Raw genomic sequence first — 14,892 nt, 5'->3', positions numbered from 1 at the left:
CTGGCTAGAGGGACAAAACAATGTATATGTTCATCATTTAAGGTCTGGAAACACTTGTACATGCTCAGGAGTATCCTTCATCATCATGGAATCAGGATTAGTTTCCCAGGCAATTCACTGAAAACTTTGGTTACCATGTATACAACTGGAAAAGACCCACATCATAGTATGTGAGCTCATTATGATTTCTTCATTTATAGGCCCTGATACAAACCCAGCCAATGTGGTGTACTAGACATACCCATCACCTGCCCACAGCAGGAAATCTCCTGCTCCTACCCTCCATTGTCCCATGCTCAATCTATCAAGCAGCAAGACATAAATGGTGAGTAATGATGTCATAAATGCAATGACATCACTTCTGAGTTATTACCTTCAAGAGATGCCACTGCACCCCTAACACTCTAGGAATTTCTATGGTCTTTCCTATAGAAATTGGTAGAATTCCTACAGCATTGTGATGTCACTTCTGCGTGATAACCTGGAAGTGATGTCATAGCATTTGCAATACTCACCATCCTCAGCCTCTGCCCTCCCAAAACTCCCACAAGTAGCAACTGCAGGGATAACAGCCCTATTTGGAACACTTAGTTTCAAAGCTGCTTGCCATAAAACCCTCTATGTGATGTTGGGCCACTTGTTCTCTCTTAGCCTAACCTGCACCACAGCAATGTGGTATAAAATGAAGAAGATTAATATTTGGATCCTGATTGCCGAAAAGGAAGAACAGGATAAAAATGTAGTAAATAAATCAACTGGCCTACGATATCTCCAAGCACACTGGGTACTTTTCAAAGAGCTTTGTAAATATGGGGAAGTTCTTTAGAGTCTCTGGTAATACAAAATAACCAAGACTCTCATGGCATCTCAGGGAGTAACAAAAGCTTATTCCAACAGAATAAACTCTATTCAGTCTTTGGAATTCCTCCTGGAGCATCTGTGGTGCAAGCAACAAATATGGAACTGAATCTACAAACTTCTCCATGAGTATCTCTGGACAATTAGGATCACATTTCAGCATTTCTGGGCCTCTGCCATGAACAGGAAGCCCACCAGTGACATCTGGAACTTCCTGCTGCTTTCACTGGCCTTTACTGTCCCCTTGCCAGTCTTCTTCAAGCAAACAAAGAGTGATGGCAACAAAGAGAAAGATTTGCAGCTTCTTTCTGCTTGCCCAGTTGTGGGAGGCAACAGCAACTGGGTGCACCCTGGAGCAGAGTAAAAGAGCTGACTGAAGAACAATCGATGCTGTGGTTCTTCTTCCTTGTCCTTCTTGCCACTTGCTTGCCCATGGGGAGAAAGGTCAGGATCAGCAGCCACTGCCTGCTGTTCACTCACCTTGCCCTTCTCATGTGGTAGAACAGCAGAGGGAGATAAAGGCTTCATCCTTTCTCTTTGGACTGTGTTTTGATCAAAATTGAATCCTCTGAACTTTTATTCCTCAGCCATGCGGAAATTTAACAAGACTTCCATACATTTTCCCTGTTTGGTGAAAAGCAATGGAGGAGGCTCAGTTATGATCAGAAGAAGGATCCAAAAGGAAAGGATTAAGCACCTTTTTCCTCTTCCTCTTCTCCTCAGCACTGCTCAGATGTCTGCTGTGGCACAATGGCTCTTAACCACAATGGCCTGCAAATACGCTCTCTACTGGTTCAAATTCCACTACTGTCATGAGCTTAGTAGATGGTTTGGGGTAAGCCACACTTCTCAGCCCCAGCTCCTTAACTGTATTGTGGGGATAATAATAATACTGACTTTGTTCACCACTCTGAGTGGAGCACTAATCTGTTGAAAAGAGCAGTATATAAGAACAGTTATTATTTCAGTTCATTTAGCCTGGTTGTTTTTGTTTTTTTTAATAAAGGCCTTTGGAACACTTATCATCACTATCTCCTGAAGTTTCATCTGCTTAGTCATTATTACCCACTGCATCACCGTAAAAAAAATGATGCTGTTGAGTGAAAGTCACTTCCACAAAGCATAATAAAAGACATCAAGAACAGAAAGAAAATCTATTTCTTGGAATGACTACATCACCAAACATCACAGAGCCCCTGCCTCAAAATTGTCCAGTCACAGATAAGCATGCTGAATTCTGGAATGGCAATGGAATAACAACATTCAATTTATATACCATGCCCACTCAGAGAGGTTTACAAAGTATGTTATTATCCCCACAACAATCACCCTGTGAAGTGGGTGGGTCTGAGAGAGCTCTTAGAAGCTGCAACTGACTCAAGGTTACCTGGCTCGCTTCAAGCCGAGGAGTGGGGAATCAAACCAGGTTCTCCAGATTAGAGTCCTGCTGCTCTTAACCACTATACCAAATGTTATTTAAGTTGTACCTCAGAAATCGGCAGGACTTCATCATGCTTAACTTTGGCTGGATCATGTTAAAGTTCATTAAACTTACTTAGCTATAACGGACATGAAAAATCAGGTTTGTTCTGCATTATACTATTTTAAAAGTCTAGTTTGCTCCAAGGAGTTCACAGTGGCTCCAATATTATCTTCACACTAAAATTGTAAGGTAGTTAAGGCTGAGAGAGAAAAACAGGCCCAACATCACCCAATGAGCTTCATGGCAGAATATAAATTTGAACCTGGATCTTCCAGATCTTAGGGCTAAGCTACACATGACGAATGACACTGGAATGGCAAGTGGATTGAGTGGAGGGCAAGTGAACAGGGAGAAATACACTTGCTGTTCAAGTGTCATTCGTCACTTGTAGCTTGGCCCTTAGTCCAGCATTCGAACTGCAACACCCCACATAGTCTAATGATTTCTAGGACTGCCTCAAGTATCAAAAAACGTGCATGGTCATTCTAGTATCATCTAGACTCAGGTCTAGGACTATGGATATGCCAATTAAACCTTCAGCCATTGGACAGCTAAGAACAGAAAGAAAAATATATAAAATAATATTTTAGTCCAGTTACCTGTTTATCATTTTTTTTGCTTACCTTCCAGATACACCCAAGAGCTGCACAACTGTCTGGTGATGCATTTGGGTAAGGATGACAATCAATTCTGTCGCTTTCTCTGAAGGTCTCGTTCCATGTGATGGTGTGTGTATCCCCTAATCTAAGTTGAAGACCTGTTATGTGGGCAACCTTTGGAAATCAAAATAAAAGCCACCTTGGGTCAATAGTTGCATAACACTTATTTATTCCTCCTGTCAGAACTTAATTCAAGATTCAAGTTAATTCATATACAACTCATTCCTCATAAAAGATATCCCCTTGCAAAAACAGCCACATTGGTCTGGGGATCTTCTTGATCCTTCAACCAGTTTTTGATTCCATTTATTTTAAGGTAGTTCTAACACACCTTTATCTATCATAGTAGAAGGATGGATGTTTATGTTGTATTTAGATATTTATATCTCTGTAAAAATGAGAAAATCCTTGATGATAAATGCTTCAGGCACTAATGCACACATTTTACACACTTGATCATTAGTATCTTAGCCAATCTGACATCAGCTAAGAATGTAAAATAGAATTGTAGATTTTCAACATCCTGTTAATCATTTAAGTCAGTGGGCTTTCAGGGTACTCTCATACTGTCCATCAACATATAGTTCAGAATCTTAAAGCCAAAAAAGATCCATGTCTGGAACTAAGGATTATATAATGGAAACAATTCTCTAAACAATTTTCAATGTTTTTATAGAACAAGGAGAGAGTTCCGTTCTGACTCACCTCCAAGTCTTGCTGGGCATAAAATTCACACAGGTTATTGCCTGGAGTCACATCAATTTGATTCACATTCTAGAGGCTTAGACTCTGCGAAGCTGTATCAAGTGCCTGTGCTTGCCTTTGCATTAAACCAGTCAGGTATTCTAATAATACTAGTTTCCAATTTTACTGTTTCTCTGTATCTGCATACCAAATGCATATGATGCCCATCATATTCTAACATGCAGTCCCAGCTACTGAAAATAATTAGTTAAATAGCCACTTTAGTTAAATAGTTGCTTTACTTATGCGGGGCTGAACTAGATGTTAGTTATGCTAAATGAATGTCATTCAATCCCACTCTGCAATTCTGGAACTCATCCAAGTCCTGGTGACATAACATTCTGCACCTCCACCTCCCTGGGCCATTTCTGACAGCATCCAAAATTGTGCAGTGTGATGAGGAAACACATAATATTATGAATAGAGATGGGCAGGAACCGAAATACGAACCAAAATTAAGCACAAACCAGGCCGATTCATGGTTTGCGAAATATGGTTCGTCAGATACCATTTTTGACGAACTGCCAAACTTTTAGGCTGGTTCATTTGGTTCATTTGTTGGTTCATCACTGCAGACAGCCTGGTGCCAATCAATCAGTTTCCCAGGCAACAGGGGATGGACTTCCTGCAGACCTTCTGCTGACCCAGAAGTGAACTTCTGCTGGCCTGGAAATGAACTTCTGCTGACCTGGAAGTGATGATTTTCTGACCTGGATGTGATGTTTTCATGAAACAAATGAACAGGTTTGTGAACCAGGGGCAGGTTCATGGAAGTTCGTGGTTCGTGAAATTTGACGGACCACGAACTGCACGGTTCAGTTTTTTCCTGGTTTGTGCCCATCTCTAATTATGAAATCAGACCAATGGTAAATTAATTCTACTAAGTGTTACAAAAGAATAGGAAATGCTAGGATGCAGCTTTAACATTCCTCTTTAACTTGATTCTATGCACCTTGGGAACCGTGCTGGAAAAGCTTCAGTTCCTAGAATATATTAAAAACAGTCAGCAATATTTACTTGATCTCCTGCATTATAATTGACGTTGCTGGCAGGCACAGTAACTGAGTTTGCTGTCACTCCTGTAGGTTCAAGAGGTAATCCAAGGATTCTGATTTCTTCAAACATTAAATTAGCTGAATCTTGATAGTTATTGTGTGATGGACTCATGACCAAGGTTCTCTAAAAGACAAGATATACAGATGATATTGTTACAGAGATCTTATGATGAAGAAATAATAAAAGTATACATTTGCATGATTGTCTATGTTTTTATTAAGGTTGCATGCCTACTAAAGTTGATACAATACCACTATCATTATTTGTATTTACATATTTACATAATTAAATAGGTGCCTTTACCTATTTTTTAAAAAAACCTCACGTTTTAGGAGCAATCATACAATGATTTTGAATCAAATGCTCAATAGGAGTTTTGTGCTGCCCAGTCTCAACCAAACTTTTTTCCTCCTTGTGACCAGGATCTGAAGGCAGAAGCAGTAACTCCCCCCCCACCCCTTCTGTGCTGTTATCTCCTCCTTAAAGTGTCTCAGTTTGTGAAATCACATTACTTACATGGCTGCACATATGTTTTGCAATAGAGCCAATGGCACTTTAAGTAAAGCAGGGTGCAGAGGAATGCAGCCACTGCTTCTGCCCACGCACCCCAGTTGCAAGGAAGAAAGGGTACATGTGAGTTTGGGAGCCACAAAACTTCAGATGAACATCTGCTTCAAATTTCTTGTTACTGCCCAAAAACATGAGGACTTTGTAGTATATAATGAGGTGTGACAAATCCTCCATTTGGAATGAGAAATAAAATGTCACTTAAAAAAAAGTAAGATTCACAGGTCTTATTTGCACAATGAGAGATGTGAATTTAAAATGGGGACTTCCTTGTTGAAATGATTTCGCTGTGAAATCCCAGTTTCCAAATTCATTGCCTAACAAACTTGATATCCACAATATGGCCAAGATTCTCAATAGGAACATAAATGAAAATGAATAATTCACTCAAATTAATTTACCACAGAGTTATTCCACGGATAACCCTAAGGCAGCCATAATGGCAATGGTCACTAAATCTTGCCCAGTAGATTTACCATGATACTTTGAAGACAATGAATGCCGCATCATATAGGTTTGATGAAAGGGGATTCACTGTCTTGAAATTCTCATGCCTATCGATGAAAACCTAATATAGCTAATGAAATAATGGTACTTTTTAATTTATCAGAAGAACTATAATGTAAATTATGAAACACAAGGAACATACTTGAAAATCGCATGAATATTCACAAATATTAATAATTGTTGTCATTGCTAATTTCATTGCTCAAACATTGAATGTGAGATTTAAAATTCATATTTTGAGTGCTTTAAAATGTCTCAACTTTTAATTGTTTTGCCTGGTATCAAATCCAATATTTCCTCAGCTGTCATATATTATGTAATATTAAGCAACATTGTATGACAGTTATCCGTCACATACTAAATAATACTGCATGGTGAACAATTATTGTCAAATATGAAATACAATGGGTTGGATCCAGGACTTCAACAAACAGAGCCAATTCAGAGGACTGCTTTTCCCTTTCCTTTTTCCAAGATCAGCCTAAAAACTGAATACTACGATTTGGGAGACTTATCAGAACAGATTTGGAGGATCTACCAGTATTGGCAGGGGAGCTATAGTAAGAAATTGTACTCCCGTCCCCTTTTTGTGCTGTAGCCTCCCAAGATGCACAGAGTACTTTTTCAGAAGCCCTTGGGGCAGGTAAAAACCATTTTCTGCAAACCTGCTCCAGTTGCAGAAGTCTTAGATCCAACTCTGTAGCACGAGACATCAAACAATTATATGCTAACTGCCCCAAAAGCTGAGAAATTCTAACTGGAATAAAATACTGGCCTCCTTTCTCATAAGATATGAAATGCAAATCCAAAAAATTTGGTAGTTTGTTTGGAAAATATTTCCATATTCAGTAAATATCTGAGGAATATCTGAAATTAAAATTCACAAGAAAAAAAACCTCTTTTTAAGAAATTTGGAGACAGCATTAATTTAATCTGTAGTAGTATCGAAAATGTACTTACGTTACTGACAGTAAACTGATAAAGGAGATACTTTCCTGTTGACAATACATCTAAATATTGGGAATGAAATGTAAAGTTTATTAAAAAAACTTACCACATGGTAAAATTTTATTAAATCATATCAATAGTAACACCAACTAAATGACTCTGAGGAAGCGAATACTGGTGACCAATTTAATACTGGTACCAATTTAATATAATCTCATCCCAATGCTGTTGCTTTCATAGCTCCAGAATTCAGAATGGGGAAAAAATTGCACAGTAGGGGCATATACAGAAAGAGGAATGTTTCAAATCTAGGGTTGGGGGAATTAAAAAGTTAGATTTTTAAAGAGCAAAGTGAAGCAATTTCTATGCTTACATGTAAGTCCTGCATACATGATCTCATAAGATCATGGGTGGCATTCTAACCAGATTGTCTTTTAAAGGATCAACAGATGGCAGGGTAAGAAAGCAGCTTCAGGAGAGCAGGAGGAAGAGGAAGGGCATGGTGACAGCAGGAAGGAGTAAGGTGGTAAAGGAGACGGTGAAGAGGAGGAAGAGGATGTCCCATGAGTAAGGCAACAGGACAGAAGAACAGGAGGTGGTGGCATCATGTATAGTTCTGGTCCAAGTCTCTATTGCCAGCCAGCTGATCCATTTAAAGCAAATTCTGTGCTTTCAGCTCCACATTTCCCCCCATTTAGAGGTGGATGCTTTACTCACTTTCAATTTTAAGCCTCCCACATAAGACATCGCTGGCCAGAGAATCAAGGAAGGCATCTTGCACACTTTCAGCTCCATCATGAGCTGAGTGGAGGAACTATCGGCCCCACCAAATCTCTTCTGGGGAGACAGGGGAAACAACAGGAGGGAAACAAAAGGGGAAGAAGCAGGTACCAGCAGGGGAGAAGGGATCTCCCCGGTTAAATAACATGGCCTCTTTGCAGGAAATTATGGTGTGACACACCAGATTTTGCCACTTTTTAGGACCCCCCTCCCCCCGTGTCTGATTCTGACACACCCTCAAGGGGTTTGTTTCTATTTCTACTAAATATTCCCATTATTATTATTGGACTATTATTAACAGAGAAGAGAAAATCTTAAAAAGAAGAAAAGTTTACTAGCTAGAGCGACTCAAGTCTTAAGTTCCAAAACACTTTTGATTGCAAGAAGACTCCCCATCTTTAGAAACGCTTGTTTGAGAAAATGATAACATTTTATATTGTTTTGTTTTTCAAAATTAGTACAATAAAACCTAGTTATTTTAGGCCGTGAAAAGAAGCAAAGCATGCTCCCATTGTGGCATGATCAGCAACAGCCCAAGGCATTCAATATTTATTGCCGCAATTATCAGCCAAATCATGGTTCTTTTTTATCTCTTTATTTAAAGGCTGCCCAAGCTTTTATGAGATTTAAATGACTGGAGATGGCCTGAAAGGTTATGCATGACACCACACTTTTTTTTCTTTTTGCTGTTTGCAAGGAAAAGAAATTAATTGTATTTCAGAGGCAATATATGTAACTATTATTTCACAAAGCTTTTTTAAAAAGCTACAAAACAGCTCACAAAAAAAATAAAATTGCCAAAGCACCATTTGTTCAACGAAGAACAAGCATATGCTCCACAAAGAATTTTCATAACTCTATTAAACACCATGGACACTTTGCAGGAAATAGTATGGCAGTGGCAGATATTACCAACCTATCTGACCTTAGCCCAGCACATACATGGGGAACCAGAGCTTAGTCACTCACAACCATTGCTGGCCATGAAATGAAGGGACAAATCCCATTAGAAGGCAGTGGAGAAAGGCAGTGGATTACACAGAAGGGACTAATAGCCAAAGAGATAGGCATATGATTAGTGAAAAATTTTATTAAGACACAGGACGCATGGGACAGGCTGCCAATCCAATACAGCACTGGCCAGCATCTCAGAAGGTCTAGCAGAGGCCTGTGCCCGCACTATGTCAGGCATTGTGAATATTGCATAATGAATGCAGTCCCTGCTCCTGTATTTGTTGCTATACCAGTTGATCTCCCCATACTCCACATCAATGACTTGTGAAGAACTGCTGTCGTGAAATGTCAGTACAATATCCCACAGATGTATGGTTGCAGCCTAGTAGAGGCTAGAGACAGTACTTCAAAATACACTGGGTATTACTGTACAGTCACATGGATAACACAGATGCAGAGGGTGATGACTCTGGTAAAGAAACAGTACTCTTCTCTCCACCTTTGCCTTGCAGAACAGTGTTGTGTAGTGGTTGGAATTGCATCTGGGAGACTTGGATTGAAATTCCTGGTCTGCCATAAAGCTCCATGGATAGCCTTGAATCATTCACACACTCTCACAGCCTAACCTACCTCACAGTGTTGTTGTGAAAGCAGAAGGGAAAATTATGGCTGATATCCTAAATTCCTTGCAGGAAGAGCAACATTAAAGCATACTATAAAATCCTCATATTGCTTTAGGATTAGACAGGAGAAATCACCCATAGAAGTTCATCTGCATTCAGGTACTTGCCTTCCACATGCAGAGCAACAAATTGGCGGAGGAGCAATCCCTGGGGGACAAATTTACATAATGTTTCCTAAGATACTACTGAAGATCACTTAGCTTTTATTAGTGGCTTCTTAAAATCTGTTTTCCCTCCTGTTGTACTCACAATTAGAGAAGATAAACAGTGGATTTCCCCACCCTTTCAAAGCAAGGATATAGATAAGATTTCTAAGGACCATCTCCTCCATTCATGGAGCGTGTAGGATACAAGCAAAAATTCATAGATAGGTGGCTAATAAACCTTTTACTTAATAAACGATGGTTAAAAAGCCTCACAGGCACAGCTCATCATCCTTATTCACCTATTGCCAGTATGGAACTAGTGTGGAAATATGTGGGGTCTTGAATTTGGGTCCAAATATTCTGGTGAATCCCCTGAAAAATCTCATCTTAAATGTTCTGTATTTCAGAACTGAACCAGATGAAGTGGATCCTGGCTCACGAAAGCATATAACACAATAAAATGCCTTCATCTTTAAAGTAGTATGAGAATATGTACTGCTTTGTCTGTTGGAGATTTGTATGGCGACTTCAATGGAAATTGTCATAAGAGGATGGGAATATATATATATAAACAAAAGCTCAGAAGATGAGACACCTTCGGAATCACTATTACCTAAAGCAACCCTATCCTTTCCGTCCCCTCATATTTTCCTCTGTACTCTTCTAGTAATGTTAGATTTTAGGCAGACACATTTCCAGCTCTCAAGTGATATCATATGAACATGATGATGTCAGAGCATCCTGGAGTCCAGTTAATCTTAGAATGAATCAGCTTTAAAGTTAAAAGGCCATAAAGAATACCTGTTACATTTCCTTCTTACTGTAATCTAAAGCTCTTTAAAAACATCCTGTAGAAGTTAGCACACACAAAAAGACCTAAGGGTGGTAGGAGTTTTCCCATCCCCGATGCAAACTTAATGCATCATAGAGACTAATATTAGTAATCTGAGACTAGTATTAAAAGTGTATGGAGAATAGATAAAGCCCCGAGGTGCAGAGTGGTAAACTGCAGTACTGCAGCCCAAGCGCTGCTCATGACCTGAGTTCGATCCTGGCAGAAGCCAGGTTCAGATAGCCGGCTGAAGGTTGACTCAGCTTTCCATCCTTCCAAGGTTGGTAAAATGAGTACCCAGTTTCCTAGGGGGTAAAGTGTAGATGACTGGGGAAGGCGATGGCAAACCACTCCGTAAAAAGTCTGCCAAGAAAATGTCGTGATGTGACATCCCCCCATAGGTCAGTAATGACTTGGTGCTTGCACAGGGGACCTTTACCTTTTTTACAAAAAAAAATGAGAATATTTATAAAGATCCTCCCTCCCCCCTTCTTGCCTTCTTTTTCCTTTGGACATTGTTTGCCAGCATCTGGGATGCTGTGCCTTGGTGGCCTTTGGGAAACATAGTCATCCTATGTTAAGACACCCTGAGGACTACATATCCAATGGTGCACCAGCACAACAAGATGAGATGAAGGAGGAAAAAAGATTGTCTTCCCACCCATCTGTCCATCTGTTGGCTGGCTAGCTCCTTGCCCCCCGCCCCAGGCTTCTAGCCACTGCTATAATAAGCTTGATGGGCAATCACCACATTTACAATAAAGAAATTACAATTTGATAGGAGGAGGGGGAGCAAAAAGAGGAGGCAGAGAAGAAAAAGAAGAGAATCTCTTCTTCTTCTTCTTCTGACCTCCAGCCAGGGAAATAAATGTCACGCATTTGTTTGATTTTTCCCGATTCATTTTCATTACCCAAATGCATTATAGGCTAGTTTTCATCAATTTACAATGAATTCAAATCCTTTGTTGTAATCAGATTGGGAAGCTGAGGTAACCACAGTGCACATGAAAAAGCATGTGGACATATGTATGAGACAGTAAATATACCAGTGATTATTGGCATATTATCATTGAATAATACATTGAAACATTTGCAGAATTTAGTAGGTTTGGCCTATGCAAATCAGTTGATTGATGTTTCTGCACAAATTGCTTTCTTTCTTCTTCTAGAAGGAGTGCTCTTACCTCTGCTTTCACCATCATCCCAGTATAGTTCTCCACTTGCTTGCTGGTTTTCATCTAAAGCAACTATAAGTCCCATAGGGTTTACACGGCTGTTTAAAAAAAAAAGACTTTTTAAATAGTGTATGTGGCCTGAAGTTCTACATTTGATACATTCAGCCAGCAAATCAATCAATGGCTGTAGATTCAATTCAAGTTTCAGTCTCTGGTTTCCAGTTAGAATATCAATATCACAAATTTACCATTGTAAGATTGTTCATAGGAAAAAGTTTGTTCAGTTTCACACACAAAATCCATGGTAAGGATTAAAACTAAGACTAAAATTGCTCCCCAGTTTTTTGCTCTAAGATTTACTCCTCACTTTTTTGGTCTAAGACTTACTGAAGTATCTGACACTTTAAGTATGTATTTTATGACAGAGAGGTTTATAGTCTCTCTACACCTGACTTCTGAAATGTGAAGAACACATGTCAGGAGATGCAATGGTGGTTGGGAAGGGTAGTTTAAAAATACAGAGTTGGTGGCAGCGCAAAGGCTTTACTATATACTGGAGCTGTGTGAAATACAAGAAGGCAAATTTTAGCCCCTTAGAACCTCTTCAGGTCCAAGCACAGCTCTGGAAGACAGATCCAGCCTATTTCCATTCCTTGCTATCTTCTGGTTGCAAACCCACTTAGTTTGGAATGGAGAGGTGAAATTGACAGAGCCTTCAGGAAGGCAAAGATGAAATTGACAAACCCTCTGAGGAGCGATCTTGTTGGGCTCTATTTTTTTTATTCTTATTATTATGGAAAAGTTAAAAAAGAGCAAAGGAAGGAAAGCAAAACATAACAAAAACACAACGACAGAGAACAAAGAATGGCCTACATATCAATCTACAAAGTAAAAAAAAAACAGTAAAAAGCATAATAAGCATATTGTTAATCCATTACAGCTTCTTGCCTACAACACTTCCTCCTATATTATCAATCAGCTTGTGGTCTAATTAATATCTTTTTTCTGTGTCTCATCTTCTTGATATCCCAGATCCTTATTCTTAAAAATCAAAACCACAAATCATTAATTCATTTTCCTTCATCTCTCGCAGAAAGTCCATAAAGGGTTTCCAATTTGCCATGAATATAGAGAGTGTTTTTTTCTCTAATTAATGCTCTAATTAACTCTGTAAGTTTCACCATCTCAGTTGGCTCTGTCTTTTAAAACTACTTTTCCTGGCTAACATTGCGTCTCCTTACACATGATGAACACACATCAAGGTGTCTTGTGCAGAGAGACTCTTAGTCCTACCATTACGAGAGTTGGCAATATTAGTCTGTTGCAGTAAAACAAAAAAAGAGGACCTTGTGACACCTTAAAATCCCCCCCCCCCGCCACCTGCCAGCTGACAGTTTAAAGGGCCTTGTCCTGGAAAAAACAGCAGTGTCTGCTGGCAGCTAGTTTGGCGGGTTGCCAACTGACTTTCCCAATGTGGCATCTTAAAAGCTATCAGATTTTAAGCTGACTATCACAGTCTCATTATTAGACATGGGCACAAATGGGGGGACGGGGACGAACACCCTGTTCATCGTCCGTTGCCTCCATTAACACGAACAATGAACATGGACGAACATGAGCTGATCCTGAACATGTTTGTGGTTTGTTGTTCGTGGGGGCCAGGACCCCCCTCCCCACCCTCAACCCCCCACTTAGCCCCCTCCCCTCAAACCTACTTACCTGGCCCTTTAAAGATCCCTTTAAACTATCAGCTGGCAGGCGGCGGGAGGGATTCCCCCCCCCCCGCCGCCTGCCAGCTGATAGTTTAAGGGCCCTGTCCTGGAAAAAACAGCAGTGTCTGCTGGCAGCTAGTCTGAGGGGTTGCCAACTGACCTCCCCAATGTCCAATACCCACCAAATTTGCAGGGGACATAGTCCTCACTGTCACTGGGACTCTCTGCTGGAAGTACTTTGAATGGTTAAAGCCAGAAGGAAAGCCAGAAAGGGGTTCAGACAGAGTTCAGTCCCTGCCTCTGGTTGCCAAGGGAGTTGATTGCAGGTGCAATCAATATCCCCATATAAGCCCCAGAGGACTCTTCACTCAAGTGATAAACATCTATTAAAGATCTCTGGCCCTAGGAAGGTCCGCCTGGCATTGACCAGGGCCAGGGCTTTTTTGGTCCTGGCCCCAGCTGGTGGAACATCCTGTCTTATGAGACTAGTGCCTGGCGAGATTTGTTAGCATTTCACTGGGCCTGTAAGACGGAGCTGTTCTTCCTGGTAAAAACACTTTGGAGATGGTGAAAAGGTGGTAGTCCAGATTATGTGCTGCTATGTTTCTTGTTTCTATATTTATATAGATGGGGTATTTTAAACTATGGTATGTAAGTATTTTATGCTTTTAATGGTCTTAATGGCCTGAACTGTGAAATGTGTTTTAAGCCTTGTTGTGATCTGCCCTGAGCCTTCTGGTGTGGGGAGGGCAGAGTATTAATTAAATAAATTCAATTCAATTCAATTAGGTGCCAGACTGTCTGGCTTGACGAACGTCTGACGAAGGCAATGAACGAGGCTTGCAATGACCACTTGTTCATTTAGAATGGGGCCTCCTCACAAATGGCTTGTTCACGAACAGATGAATGGAATGTTTGTGGGTTTTTTCCATTCGTAATGCTGTTCGTGCCCATGTCTACTCATTATACAGAGAAGGAATTGAAAATCTAGTGGTTTCTTAATTCATAAAATCTTGGTATGTCACTATATTATTTATAGTGTCATCTTTTCTCTTGTAAATGTGGGCATGCAGATATAATACTTACTTAAATGTTTACAGAGTTCTAACAGTGAAATCTTAAGCAGAGTTACTCCAGTCTAAGTCTATTGATTTCAATGGGTTAAACTTGAGTAACTCTAGTTTGGATTTTACTGTAGGTGTATTAAATTTATACACTTAATATGTTTGTGACAGTACTTTAGGTGCATTATGGTATGTCAACTTAGAATTTGTATTAATGTTTTAATCGAAATTGTGATGTTTTTAACACTGCACAGAACTGCACTGTGGAATATTATTATAACTTGGCTTTATATTTATCTGGTTTTATCAGTTTTATTGATACTATATTGATACCATATTTCTATGTTTCTAGCTTTTTCTATATTAGTGTTGTAATTTATAAATAAAAAATAAACAATTAGATTTAGTGCAGCATAAACTTTCTTGGGGGAGAATCCCACGGTCAGATGCTACCTATTGCAACCCTACTGCATCTGATGAAGTGGCCTGTAGCCCAATAACATTTATGCTGCAATAAATGTGTTAAATTTTTAAGGTGCTACAAGGATTTTTTGTTTGCCTTTATTCCTTCAATGTGATGCTATGTGCTTGTTATTTTCTGAATTTTGTATTTTATCACTGGCCTCCAGTACTGAAAAAGTCCTTTACATAAAAAGTATGGTTACACTCTTCAAATACTTCAAGGCTGTGACATGAAAAAGATCAAGGCCTTGCTTTCTGCACC

The 14,892-nt window shown here is 39.7% G+C and overlaps 1 protein-coding gene across 1 annotated transcript in view; it reads right to left on the bottom strand.

The window, feature by feature from the left end:
* The window catches only part of SI (sucrase-isomaltase), a 178,856-nt gene that overhangs the window by 99,803 nt on the left and 64,161 nt on the right, over window positions 1-14,892 (bottom strand). Inside the window, exons 22-25 of the mRNA XM_054982800.1 lie at window positions 11,402-11,490; window positions 6,835-6,884; window positions 4,762-4,923; window positions 2,965-3,114 (exon numbers count right to left, since the gene is read on the bottom strand). Of these exons, the coding sequence (XP_054838775.1) occupies window positions 2,965-3,114; window positions 4,762-4,923; window positions 6,835-6,884; window positions 11,402-11,490 (451 nt within the window). The remainder of the gene's footprint in view (window positions 1-2,964; window positions 3,115-4,761; window positions 4,924-6,834; window positions 6,885-11,401; window positions 11,491-14,892) is intronic.

This window comes from Eublepharis macularius, chromosome 6 (genome assembly GCF_028583425.1).
Source record: "Eublepharis macularius isolate TG4126 chromosome 6, MPM_Emac_v1.0, whole genome shotgun sequence".
NCBI classification, from domain to species: Eukaryota; Metazoa; Chordata; class Lepidosauria; order Squamata; family Eublepharidae; genus Eublepharis; species Eublepharis macularius.
Note: the sequence above shows the minus strand (reverse complement) of the source record. Positions and strands in the feature narration are given on the sequence as shown.